At 40.7% G+C, this 14,185-nt stretch overlaps 1 protein-coding gene across 1 annotated transcript; it reads left to right on the plus strand.

Moving 5' to 3' along the window:
- Positions 1-10,556: 10,556 nt before the first annotated feature.
- Positions 10,557-12,575, plus strand: LOC145436109 (uncharacterized). Its single transcript, XM_080313390.1, has 3 exons — positions 10,557-11,059; positions 11,589-11,867; positions 11,928-12,575. The coding sequence occupies exons 1-2, from the start codon at positions 10,773-10,775 to the stop codon at positions 11,773-11,775; spliced, it is 474 nt and encodes a 157-aa protein (XP_080169516.1). The 5' UTR covers positions 10,557-10,772; the 3' UTR covers positions 11,776-11,867; positions 11,928-12,575.
- Positions 12,576-14,185: the final 1,610 nt, after the last annotated feature.

Here is a 14,185-nt window from a genome sequence, read left to right on the forward strand (position 1 = left end):
TTCCGATTCATTAATTTTGTGGATGGCCAGGTATTGCTGTTGCAGGGTGTTTTCACGCGGCGCAATTTACTCGTAGTAGGCTACCTCTGCTAGTAGTGGAAAATGATGAAGATAGCTCGACAAGGTGCTTGGTCCTACTTTAAAACGATTCCTCTCTGGATATTGTCGAAGAGAAGAATATTATTCGAGTTGGCCTGGTCGGTTAATGCACGGCCTTTGGCGCGAGATCATAGCCTATGTCTATCTGGGCAAGTCAATTTTACCTCGACTCAGTACTCAGCAGACACTACCGTAAAATCACATGAACACCATGATAAACATACTAATTACCAACAAAATCTGCAAAATATCACTCTCTAGTACAGGGGTGGGCACCCTGCGGCCGTAGAACGAAATTTGTGCGGCCGTGGACACGTAATTCAATTAGCCCGTGTTGGTGGCCGTCAACGTAAAGTTTTAATCTACGAATTGACTCCCAAATTTTGGATATATGTTAATTAATCTTGAAGTTTTCTTCACGCTAGGCGCGATTCAATGCGACTTCATTGTTCGATTGTAATGTATTCGTAGCACCATTGCAATCCGAGGCCCACAGTACAGATGCCTACAGCGGAAAATAATGATGCACCCCGTATGGAAATACCAACTTGGAATCGTGCGCTCCTCACAAAAGAAATTTGTTTCTGGTACGTTTGGGAGATTCCAATATCTTTCCACTATACCAACAATCCGGTTGGGACGTCAAGAAATAACAACACGCAACAAAATAACTATAATAACAATTGGCCCACCCCAAGATGCATCATCATTTGTAACGTTCCCTAGTGGCGAGATAGCGCAGTGGTATAATCCGCGGCTGCAACACCAGTGGGTGCGGGTTCGAGTCCGACCGAGGTCGACTTCCGAATTCCGATACCCAAGTGTTGAAGGTGTACCTAGGCTCCTCCTCGCCACCTCATCCGTGTCAGCGGTGTCTTACAAAAGCCTAGAGGTGGGCCGTGCTATAAGTCGGCAGTTACGGAAAATAAGAAGAATATCGGCCTGGTGTAAATGACCATAGTAGTCGACAAGCACCATGAATACCCCAAACAAACGTGCCCTAAATTTTCGAAAACACTCATGATACTTTTTATTGTATTTGTATTTAATAAATATAATATTATTTCTTAAATATTATTGTACACTGTAATATACCACTAACCTGAAGGTATAACGCAGCTGAAATTGATTTATTACGCAATAGTACCGTGGTTTGAATGCATGGCGTGCCTTTACGCACGACCACGAAGCAAACAATTGATTTGTCGCCGTTTGTCCCAAAAGCGGAGTACACTGTGCTTCAAACGACAAGTATAAACCGTGAGTGTGATCAGCGTAACTCGCGATCTCTTGAGCTGATTGACCGCTGTTCATGAACATCTTTGTATTTCATTTGTGAGAATCGAAGCGTCGCCCAATGAGTTAACATAATCATCATTTTGTTAAAAGATCAGTCGAGTAGAGTCATGACCTGAGTCATTACAACCCTGACCTCAGCTAACTCTTGCTCATATAAACAATTCCATTACTATGTAATCAAAATGTATCGTTCTACATAGCTTGAGATTATAGCACTACCGAGGCAAACTTGTACGATTAGTAAAATTCCACTTTATTCAAGGAACCATTACAAACAGTCGTTCCAACCCAGGGCATATGTACCAGCGCTGCGGATTGGCACATCTAAACGCCTAATTTCAGAATTTCTGCACATTTTCCTGTTTGTTGGCACATAAATTTTGGGTTTGACACGTTGGCACTATTTCGGCACTTTCGACCTTTTCCAACCATCATAATTAAATTTGTTTTCGGCAAATTACAGATCAGTAACAAGTGTTGGTTATTCACGTACCCAAACACGTATTTCATGTTGTTAGTAAAATGGGTGCCTAACGTCCTATGAATCGCTGTCTTGCACTACACGTAGAATTATTAGGTCCCAGGTCACGTTTTCTGCAGCGCATTGCAACAGGCTGTTTGTAATGCCAACTATCATTCACTATTCAGTAGGAATGGTGTGAACGTGAGGTTCAAGTTCGCGTTCTGTGTGTGAACCAGTGATGAGCGGATGTTGATTTTTGTGAATCCGAATCCGTCCGACAGGTTGCGTGTCAGTGAAACTATCCGTCCAACTCCGAAGAATCTTATCCTACTATATCGGAAAATGTCGGCGAAGAATCCTAAAAATCCGCATCGAATAATGTTGTCGCAAAATATCAATTGTACAACTGAGCTGAGATACTTTTGTGCGCGAGAAGATCACTAATAACATTAATAGAAAGAATAAATACACCGTATTTGAACTTATTATTATTGGAAGGTTAACGCAACTATCACTACTAGTTTGAAGTAGGTGTGCGAATGAAACTTGCATCTCGGATCGAAAGCAATTGAAAAAGGACAGATTATTAGGCAATGAACATATAATACAGCAAATCATTTAACCATATTATCCAATAAATATCAAGAAGTAATATAAGCTAATTGTTATTATGGAATTTTACAATTTTAAGAGGGTCAACATTGGATGCAGATAAGCAGCATTTTGCTCACAGCTGTTGGAAGGCGTGAAAGCTTGTTCACTTGCGACTTTCTGATGTGATGATTATAATACTTTTGATAAATCAGCTCAACGTTCGGGGCACAATGCTTATAGTCGACTCACCAATAATGTCCATATCATATTCATCATGATGTACCTCGAAAGTAGTCCGAATTTCGTCCCCAGTAGCCTACTCTAGTAGCAGATCAGTAGTAGTCTCGCCTAATTGTTTATTGGAGGAGAAAAAACTCATCTTCAACTGTGCAATGTGCAGTGTCATTGGCCTTTCGGATGTGGTTTCAAAGGTGCATTGTGCCACTTGAAAAGTTTTTTTTTTCGCTTGAACATAGCAATTACTGCATTTAGCAAAGCCAGTGTCTCATAAATCGGATGCAATATCTCCACACTTCACTCTTGCTGTGTTACGTTGGTTACTGCTAACTCGCAAGACGTCGGCATTCCTTAATCCAATACAATGAAGAAGCGAAACCCAGGCAGTACGAAATCACTGCTCAAAGCCACAATCAAGAGAATAGTTCGGCAACGTCCAAGTAATAAACACTTTGAGCAGTCGATGGAGCTTCACTTACTTAAGATACCTCACTCATCACTAACGCACTGATCATCGCTCTCGGCGTTGGCTTTCAAACTGTTTATAAGGTTTCCGGAGTTTAAATCAAATAGAATAGCACCGTAATCACAATAATGTTTTTTCTCATAATTATTCAACTGAAATCAAACTCTAGTTTAATGGCCTATTAGTTGACAAAAGAATTAATAACCAGTTATGGATGATTGATTCCGTCAATCATATTGAAGATAGTGTGACTGCTGAGTGCTGAAGGAAGGGAACACGAGAGTTAACTGTGCAGGAATTCCTAATTTTATAGCGTCGTAGGATGTAATTAGTTTGCCTTGGTGAGGTCTGCGTGTACATGTATTTTAAATGACATTAAAGGGGACTTGGTTATTGGTATTCTACATTTTGTATAGGTGTATTATTTTCTGATATTATTATCTGACTCCAGAAAGTTACTTTTTTTTATGTCGGTATGCGCATTCTTCCTTGATTAGCCCGGCTGCAAGTGTGTGTACAGCTGGTAAATCGACTTACCACGATGGTCGACGCAAAGTCCCAAATCCACTCTCCAAATATATTCTAACAAAATGGACTTATTATATCGCTGAACGTCATCAGGGTGTATTCTGTTATGATCATGAGCTTACTGGAAATATGGCGGTGGATAAAGATTGTTCTGTAACACAAACACTGCAGTATAGTGTTGATTGATATGGCATCATGCAATTACTGTGGTTGCACGACAATCATAGTCACGAAACAAGGACGCAAGGAGCAATTTGACGTATATTGATCTCTGGAAGACTGAAACAACAACAACTTGGATGGTGACATTCGGCTATGGGTTCAAAAACTGCATATCAAGAGAGTAGGCAAATACTTTTCTGTGACGGATATAGAAAGAATACCTTCTGCGACTGACGTGGAAGGAATACCTTCTGCCTTCGGTGCCTTCTATTTTGGGAAGGACACTGACAAACTACTTGGTGAGAAAGCCTTGGTGCCGACAACTAGGTCAAAAGAGGTCATGTCCAATCTCAACCATACCATTTTTTTATCAGTTCACTTGTTATATTTCAATACATTGGCAAATATGTTACACTTGGTAATGTGTTTTACCAAATAAATGTGGTATTATGATTGGATTCTTAATATTGTCTACTCTCTGATGGTAGTGGTGTTACTTGACTTCTATTTGCTTGGACCATTGACAAACCTTTTAGAGTCATATCGCAAGGTGTCAACTGTCTGTGTGAGGTTATCGAATTGATGACTTCTTTCTGCGGGCTTGTAATCAAACTTCCCTTCTGTTACCAACTATCCGGAAATATCCGAAAAAATACTGTGCTAATATCCGAATCCTATCCGACTGCCACGAAATTGCCCAATATCCCGTCCGAATGCTATCCGAGTCCATCCTATGCTCATCACCCGAGTGAACCTCATCAATTCCGAGGTCCACGTTCACATACGAACCTTAATAGGTTCTGCGCTGTGAACCTTTTTCATATATTACATTTTTCACGTCATTATAACATCTTTGGTAGAAATTTATTGCATTTCAACTGCGGACAACTCTATGCATAGCGCTGTCAACATGAAGAAATCAACACAAAACGAGCATGCACCTTCACAATCTTAAAAACTTCACTGGCTTTGTTACAAATGTTTGCTCGAAATATTCAGCTTTCCGTTGGTGAATATTTTGTGACTCTGAGCTGTGAGCTTGACCCGCAATCACACAACATCAAGAGCGAAATACGCTACATCTAAGTAGTTAGCAAATTATGTTTATTCAACCAATCAATGAAATTGATATAATTGTCTGATGTGAAAAATCGAGCATGCCTACGGTGTCAATCTTGATTTCATATGTCTATTGTATCATAAAAAACAAATCCGTGCGATTACGGTATTGGCTTCCGCTGTATAACTTGTTAATGGGGTGATATTGGTAGTATGTATAGAAACCCGTTATAAAATCTGCTCAATATCAACGTGGACGCCGATTATACATTGTCCGGTCTGGCGTAGACCTTTAAGGGGTTAGCGTTAGCTTGTATTCCCTTGCAAGTCCTCGTCGAAATCGTTGTTAATGCGATGGAAGATATTGATTTTATGGGATTATTATAGCATTTAATTGCCTCAGTAGGTAGGGGAGATGTGGTACCGACGAAACACTGGGACCGAAAATACTTGAAAAATTCTATGTGAAAATCCCATGATTACAGTACGCGACTTCGTCCACAATGGCATGCTGGCAGAATCTTTCCTCACATGCAAAAAACTTCGACCTGCGTGAGTTATGGGGCCTGTGGCAAATGATTTACGTTTTAGGGGGTGCAAAGTAAATTTGGATCGACATATACATATTTCTATATCACCTTCCAGACTAACAAACCCGCAATAATTTTTGGTGTGAATTATAGGGCTTGTATTAGGGTATATATTGGCACATATTTTTTAAATCAATACCATCATCGAGTTAACTATTTTTAATTCAATTACCATATTTATAGGGGGGGAACCTATGGTGCCAGAGCCTAATCAAGCAAAATAGTTGAACCAACTAATCACTTAACAACAGAAACACGCCTAAATATATAGATGCTGTAAATCATAGTTACCTGTGGTGTTTTATCGCTATTACGAGGTATTTGAAAGTCAAAAGGTCGATTTTCCGGTAATATGCATGTTGCTTTAATTTTGTAAGTTTCGGCGGAAATCAAAACGTGATTTAATCCCAACATTTGAGTTGATATAATTTATTTTATTCTTGTAGGTGGCGACAAAACATTCTTCATTGGCATGCTGTGGCTTAGATTACAGTACACAACAAAACAAGTTCAAAAATTTGAGTTTTGAACGTATGTCTCATAGGTCCCATGGTCGTGTGCCATTGGACCCACCCGTCGAGCAGCAAATTTTAAACGTTTATTTTTTGAAAAGGAGTATATCCATGTAAATGCCGGCGATAGTTAAAGCTTGTATCAAATGTTGGGAAAGCAAAAGATCCGCTATTCTCGGCTGAAGATGTGAGGGCCAGAGATCATTTTGCAATTTTTAATCCATCGGTACCACATTTCCCTGACATTTGGCAACGTTTAAAACGTCTGTATGTACTTCATCATTGTGGCATTATGTGGCCCGAGTTGTCACTAGGTATCGTGTATGTTAATATAGGCTATCATCTCACTGAAACTGAAAAGTAGGGTTGGAATTAGCAATAGTTCACGTTCGCGTTCACACAGAACCTTTCAAAAAGGTTTAAAGGTAGAAGTCTCGCAATAAGGGACTGGTGCGGTCTGTAATTCTGTTATAATTTATTTTGGAAAATAAATTACCTTAGACCAGTGCTTTTCAACCTGTGTGACGGTTCGCACTCGTGCGAATGAAAAAATTTGCAGTGCGAATGACGAACATGGTGCGAACGGTGCGAATGAAAATCCCGGATGAGTGCGAATGAAAATCATGAATAACAATTGCTTTTCAAATAAACACAATACGAAATTCAAGCGCAGTGTAACTTTAGTTGTTGCGACGCAATTGTAAAAACTTGTTTAACTTACGACGTCGCAGCTCTCACAAGCCGTAGTGTATTGATATTTTCGCACTATAATTATTACGTAACCAAAACCCTGGTTTGGAAGCTGGTGTAGTGACAGACATATAGCAGCCCGTCTGAGGCTGGGAAAATGACGTTAAATTCACTTTCTGCTTACTTTCGCTAAACAATCATCAATACTTCCGTAGTACCTGTTCGATTAGTGCTAGGCACCAGGACAATAGTAAATACTATCATTACAGACTGCCATTTGCAAGTTACAGTAACGCAAATTTTACATTTTCAGGAGTTAATCAAGTATATACCGCAAAGGGTATAATTTTGGATCGACACTGTGCCAGGACTATCTGTCTGTTCGGCGAAGCCAGCCGAAAATAGGGGAGGGTGGTTGAAATAAAGGGACGGGTTCGATTTTTACCGAATTTAGTAATATACAGGGCCGTAACAGCACTTCGTCAGCCCCCCACAACGTTGTTCCTGGGCCCCCATATGGTGATAAACCGAACTTCAGTGAGCCAGCCCTAAGCGCGGAAATTTTCGATAATTCATGATAAAATCGGTCAATAAGATCGGGAATTGCATATATATTGCTATCAATGTCTTGTCCTCTCTGCTCACGTAATGAGTTTTACCGGTAGAGCTGAGTGAGGTGTCTTTGAAACTGTACAGTCCGTAAATAATGATTGAACATCTTCGGGCGGGCGGGCCCGTTGGTATGACTTTGGTAGATGATGATATTTCGTGACCTCCTGTCTGCTATATAAAAATATAGAGTCGCTCAAACGTACTAGACTGAAAGATCACACGGTTTCGGATTGGTATTTCTTCAATGGCATATAATTTTTTCCTGCAGGATGGTATTTGTCGTGTGTGTTTGTCTCGCTGCGATCATTCTGGCACACTTCTTGGAGTCGCATGTTTCATGGCCTAAAACGTTATATGTATTTGTGCTTCGTGCCGCGGTAATGGCCAACGCCGATATGCCCATTTCTATAAATCTTGCGTATTTTTTCTTGGGGGAAGAGCACCCAATAATCAAGATATTTGGCGACTTGAAATTGCGCCTAGCGCGAAATATTTTTGTCAATATTGCATAAATTGGGTTTGGGGTGCGGCAGTTACGGTACTGGTAATATAGCATCAATTCATTAGGGTTAAATACATGCGTAAATAATGATTATACAACATCCTCGTGTTGACGATTATACGTGTATGATAAGCTTGTCGACGAGTCCGAAGGAGCTGTTAATTAGCGACTGCCTGATCTGTCGTGAGCAATTGAATACCTGCGCTTATCACGGCATCGAACAATAAAATACGCGCGCTGACCAATGCGTCTTACGTAGCCCCGGCCAAAGTATGGTGGGCCCAAGACGCGGTAGTTAGGCTAGCGATATCTTTCGTATACTAGGCCTATTGCAGATGCGATTGTGCAGGCCAGCGATGATATCGTGCGCACCAAGCCAATGCAGATGCGATTGTGTAGATCAGCGATGATATCGTGCACACACGGCGAATTGCAGATGTGATTATTCACGCCAGCGGAACTAGGCCTGTTGGAGACGCGATAGATCAGGCTAGCAACGATTGCCGAGCGCGCGGCAGTAAATGACCGGATTTCGCAATTATCTCGGCGGAAGATCGTGTCGCTCGTGTCACGTTACATTTGCAGTGCAATGCGCAATGACGAATCTCGCTAATTGGTATCACGCCTTTCGTTATTTGGCCGTGCGCAACACTGATAATACGACTTATTGAATTGCAACCGAGTATTAGGGTCTGAAGGGCCATTTCAAAAGGATGGGGTTTCACGTTTAAGGAGGGCGGTTCGCGTTTCTAAAGGGAGAATAGCACATTTTGAACAACGTCGACACTATTTTTAAACAGAAATGAATCCAAGTACTGGGCGTTCTTCTGAAAACAGATCCGGGCCGCAAAATATGACATCGCGGGCCTCATGCGACCCGCCGGCCGCGTGTTGGTGCCCATGCTTTAAGACCTGACCATCCAAGCACTAGTTAACTAGTAGAAGGCGGGTTTTAGTGAAATAGCTGAAATCAAAACGAGCGAAAATAGTAGCATTTTTCATGAGACACTTGATAGCTTAAGATACATAGTAGCCGATTTGTTGCACATCTGAGCAAATAAATGTTGTATTTTCGTTTTTTTTTTTGTATATCAATATTCAGTTAGTTGGTGCGAATGAAATTTATTTTACAAAAAAAGTGCGAATGAAGCTCAAAAAGGTTGAAAAGCACTGCCTTAGACTATCTAAATGGGCCGAATCTAATATCTAGATCGCCAAGGTATACATGTAATCCGTGTTGCCACGAACCTGTCTGGTCTATGAACACGTTTGCCCACCGTTTTTCCTTCAGCCACTTTTGTTATATTGGACCTTTACAGGCTTGACTTGACGACCCTATCCGGAGAGAACTGAATTCTACCAAGGCGTAGATCGTACGATCTTCCCCTTGCAGCCCAATTAAACTTAATAAGGCTGTCGAAACTCGCTCCTCTCCCTCTATGCCAGTCAGTTTGGCACTCTTTTACGAAAAATCTGGTACCCAGAGCCTTCCCGCTGTTGGCAACCCTGATATGAAATGGCCGTGTCGACTATATAAACCAGCATGATTCCTAGTTCCTACAAGGCTGTCGGTATCACTGTCGACAGCGACAGAGGATATTGTATTGTGCAATTCCAAGATATAGTGCCGACCGAATAGCGCAACATATAATGCGGAAATATTTCTAACATGCTACTAGAAATATGACTGAAATTACCTTCATCTTCATTGCCGTAGAGTAGTTTCTCGAGGAGTATGTTCACTATAGCCGGTAAACGATAGGAATATCGTAATGAATAAATGTGCCGCTTCCACTGTCGACGCTTGAGCCTGATCGAACAGGAAATGCCGTCCCGTATTTAAATGCAACGGGAATATCGTGATGAATGGTTTACAGATGCCAACTTAATTGGAGAATCATCGATCAAACTTTGTATTTCAAATTGCAATTGCGGCTCTTCCTATTGGACGGGGACTTGGAGCCTTTTTCGACGAAAGAGCCTTATTTACCCCGAATTTCCAATTTTAATTTGCAAAGAACCATACAGCTATGTCAACTTTTACGTCACAATCGAAGATGCGTGGCGTCACTGACCCGTAAAATTAAAGTAAACTATTCATGGGATTCGTCATGTGCACCATATTGTCTGCATAAACCCTGAAGAGATGTTTCAACACCCCCATTAATCAAGAGGGTTGCGTAACATTTGAGCATCCGACACTGTGAAAAACGATATTTGAGCATGTGACACTTTAGCCTAGCTACAGGGTTCGGTAACCTTTTGTGAGCGACATGGTTTTAATTTTCTTTCCGTTAGAGCAGGGGTGTCAAACTCAAATTGCGTCACGGGCCGGATTCAAGCCTTCAAATCACTCGCGGGCCGTACCAGTCAACAGACTACAAAATGTTACCTCATGCTCTTGCCTTTCACTTGAATACCTTAAAAGCGATGGATGGATGGATGGATGGATGGATGGGCTTTAAAAGTAGCAAGTCGTAACACCTTTTTTCGCGAACAATGGAATTGGCAAAATACGATGATTGCCTGGTTCAGTACAGTTAGGAGCCGCTAAAGCAGTGACGGTAACGACGATATAAGTTGGCATATTCTAAGCTCCCTTTGATTTAGTCGTAGTCTGGCATCAGCCCTGTATATATGCGTTATGATCGACGTATTTCGCGAAACACAATTATCTAATCGCCGCACCCACGAACTCATTTTGCGTGATTACTTTTTTCTCCACTATGGTGTAATACAACTATAACTCGGGTTCTGGTTTAAATCAGGCTGATTTAAATCAGTGTGATTTAAATCAGGTTTTTTTCGTTGATTTTTGATTTTAATTTCACCATTTTGATTTTAATGATTTTTTTGATTTTTTCAAATTTTCTGACGAGATGCGTGAATGTGGTCTATTATCGGACAATCATGTGCGTTTTATATAAACCGGACGTAGTATTTCGTCACCGGCACCGTCATGGTTCAGCTATTTGACAGACAGGCGGGAAAAGAGCAAAGAGCGGTAGTCAATCAATATGTTAGCGTTTGTGCTGTGGTCCTGTGGATAGGTAGTTGTCTGCGACATGCTGCTGCTATTTCCGAGGCACTCGTGGGATACCGAAAAGGAAGCGCAATCCGGAGTCTCTATAGAAAGATTCCCTCATCTCTGATGCCTAAGCGTTGCAAAAAGCAGTTTGCAGTTATTGTGGGATGGAACGATGGGCCAACTAGCTGTGTGGCTGTGGGATGTGAACACAAGTGCAAGTAAGATACCATGTCATTATGTGTGATTCATATTTATATAGCTGCTTGAATACTGGTTATAGATTAAAATAGAAACGAATCTGTGTGTACCGTAAACAGGAACGGATACCGTAAAACAGCAGTCCCAAGGGCTAGATTTATCAGAACATGCGCACGACGTTTGGCGAAAATCTCACCTTTGCCTCATCCCCTCAAGCTCGATGCTGAGCAATCAAAAGGCCATAACGTTTGCCATTGGCGAACATCTATTGGACAATCCCGCTTGTATATGTTAACCAAAAATATGATAGCTCGTGAGATTGCCATTTACATTTAATTTTACTTCAGAAAGAGAGAGAGACAATATGGCACTTGGTTTTTGACTAAACATGCATGCTGTGCTCAGAACAAGCAAGCTCCAATTACATAGAATAACTGTAAGTACTGATAGCGACATCAAAACATATAGAAAGAAAAGATTTCGACCAGTGGGTTGAAAACTTTTTTTGACTAATCGCATGTCTGAATTAAAAATCTTGCATTTTTGCAGCAATCTCTGGACAATACCTCTGCTGCCCTTCTCTTATCAAGCTGGATGTGGCTCAAGCTCGAGATTAAAAAGACTATTGCTCTTTGTGCGGACTATGAAGTCTGATGTTGTAAAAGATGAGTTAGAGTATGTGGCTTGGACAATGGACATGAATCGCAAAAGAGTTGTTCGAGACCTGGCAAAATGATTAGTTTCGAAGATGAAACCAGAATGCAATGATTGGTCTGCTGGTAACCTATAATCGAACGCTGGATTGGATTGATTATGATTGTAAAGTTGGTGAGTATAATTGTGTACTCCACACACACTGAATGTCTCTTATCTTCCCTCGATTTTCAGGAATTTTCGAAGCAGAATCGAGTATTTCGGTACCATATCTAATTCATCAGCCAGCATTATTCTGGATGGATCATGCCGGTGTTCTCCAGAACTTTCAAGACTCGCCTTTCGTCCGTTGCACATGCTGCATCTTGTGCGGGGCATCGGCCATGTGCGGCCGCAACTGCAAACAAGAGTCGTGATTGCTTGCCACAGGCAAATCTTGAAGTGATGCTGCGAGTGAAAGATCACTTCATGGACTATGGTACTAACAAAGCAGTAAAGAGTTCATGAAGATCAACAGTTTGCTGGCAGAGACCAATCAAGATGAAGATGCAACTATTATGGATGGTCCCGAGATAAATCAACATGTTTCGTCGCTACTAGAACGGATCAGTAATGATTCTAACGACCCATCATTACCACATAGGTTGTACGTTTACAGCTATGTGGATGATGATTCACAGCCCCACATTGTGAAAGTTTAAGCGTTATCCTTCATCACCTTGATTGACAGTGTCGTCATTCATCCCATTTTCTGTTGTTCGTGTTGTTGTTGTTATTATGAGTAAAAAAACCAAAAAAATCAAAAAAATCATGATTTGAATTAATTACTCGATTAAAATCGATTTTAATCAGAGGCAAAATGATTTAAACCGGAACCCTAACTATAACTCGGATAGCAAAACGATTCTGGGCTAGCTTCAAACAATTCATAGAATGATTTCGGTGATGGGTCTTATAGTGCTGAAGTTGTGATTTCAGAACATTCAATCCAATGACACAATCAATTCATGCAACTCGTACATCATGTCCAACGATTTTAAGGCCGGACATTTTGGACCGACTACAGAGTTTAATGGGCTGCACTATATCCCCATTCCATTACGATTTGTCGCGGTGGTGACCTATACTTCACAGAAAATTGATAATTTATAATAAATTGCGATTATGGCTATTTTAATGTTACAATAATACGGCCCGCAGAAGCACTGTAAATCCACATCAAATACACTTCAGTCCGAGTCTAACGTACACCCTTTTGAACGCCGTACGACAGATGGCCCTGTCAGACTTGGACAACTAGAAAAATTTCGGCTTTTCCAAATTAGATTAGAGTTAGAATTAGAGCTGCACAGTTTTTTCCAAATTAGATTAGAATTAGAATTAATGCTGTACAGTTTTTTCCAAATTAGATTAGAATTAGATTTATAGCCGCACAGTTTTTCCAAATTAGATTAGAATTAGAATTAGAGCTACGCAGTTTTTCCAAATTAGATTAGAATTAGAATTAGAGTTTTATCGTTTTTCAAAATTAAATTAGAATTAGGATTACCGAATTCGTAAAAACTTTTTAATGAAATCCCGTATAAGAAAGAAAGAGAACAAAATTTAACTTCACTTCATATCAAATCAGAGTTCATTTTAATAAGCATAAGAATGGCTAATGTCTACACACCAAGATTGTCTCGTTTCGCCCTATACAGTTCTCCCGCATGGCTGAAAACTCTTTCTGATGGAATCATTGCAGTCATGCCTGAGAGTTCTCCAGCAGCAGCCCTGAGATGAGGAAATCGATTTTCTTTTTTCCAGTAAGTCAAAACGTTGCAATCCATGCTTTCACGATCTGCTGCGAAATATCTTTCAACTTCATCCTCTACATTTTCTTTCTATACATCTGCAGCAATCTTCCTCTTTTTTCTTGATTTAGTTGCGGGCATGAAAGAGAACAAGCCAATGATAACTATCTCTTTTTCATCGGAGTCGGACGAGCCGCTGGACTGTTTGCCGTCGAAACTAGGTTGTTCGCAGTTATCGACTTCAATGGCAGCTTTTCTTTTCAGGAGTTCTTTCGTCGACTGTATTGAAGCTTCTTTCAGTAGAGCTCTCTCTTCTTCAATTTCGACCCAGTCGGCTTTAAATCGTGGGTCTAAAAACGTTGCAAGTCGAAAATCTTCTTTATTGAGATAAGGGTTCAACCTCATGCCGATCTGATCAAGTAAGATGCGAGGCAAGATTTGGCATATGTGCAGTTTCAATATCATCTCTTCCATCGACTTTTTGAAACCGATGACAACAGCACACACATTGCTGATTGTAAACTTGCTCTCCCCTTCAACTTGAGACATCGCGGCTGCAAATGGACTCAGCACGTCAACTAGTTCTGTAATAACAACAAGCTCTGAAATGCCTAATGTCAGTGTGCTCTTTTCCTTCTCAGTCTTAGACAATTCTCCAATGGCCGCATTCAATACATCTTTGCCTGCCTTTGCAAATGA

The sequence above is a fragment of the Botryllus schlosseri genome, chromosome 3, assembly GCF_051294905.1.
Source record: "Botryllus schlosseri isolate E-star chromosome 3, Bs_hap1, whole genome shotgun sequence".
In the NCBI taxonomy this organism is placed as follows: Eukaryota; Metazoa; Chordata; class Ascidiacea; order Stolidobranchia; family Styelidae; genus Botryllus; species Botryllus schlosseri.

Coding starts and splice junctions, on each gene's coding strand:
- LOC145436109 (XM_080313390.1), top strand. CDS start 10,773: ATGGTTCAGCTATTTGACAGACAGGCGGGAAAAGAGCAAAGAGCGGTA. Junction 11,060..11,588: donor GGATGTGAACACAAGTGCAA/GTAAGATACCAT, acceptor GCATTTTTGCAG/CAATCTCTGGACAATACCTC.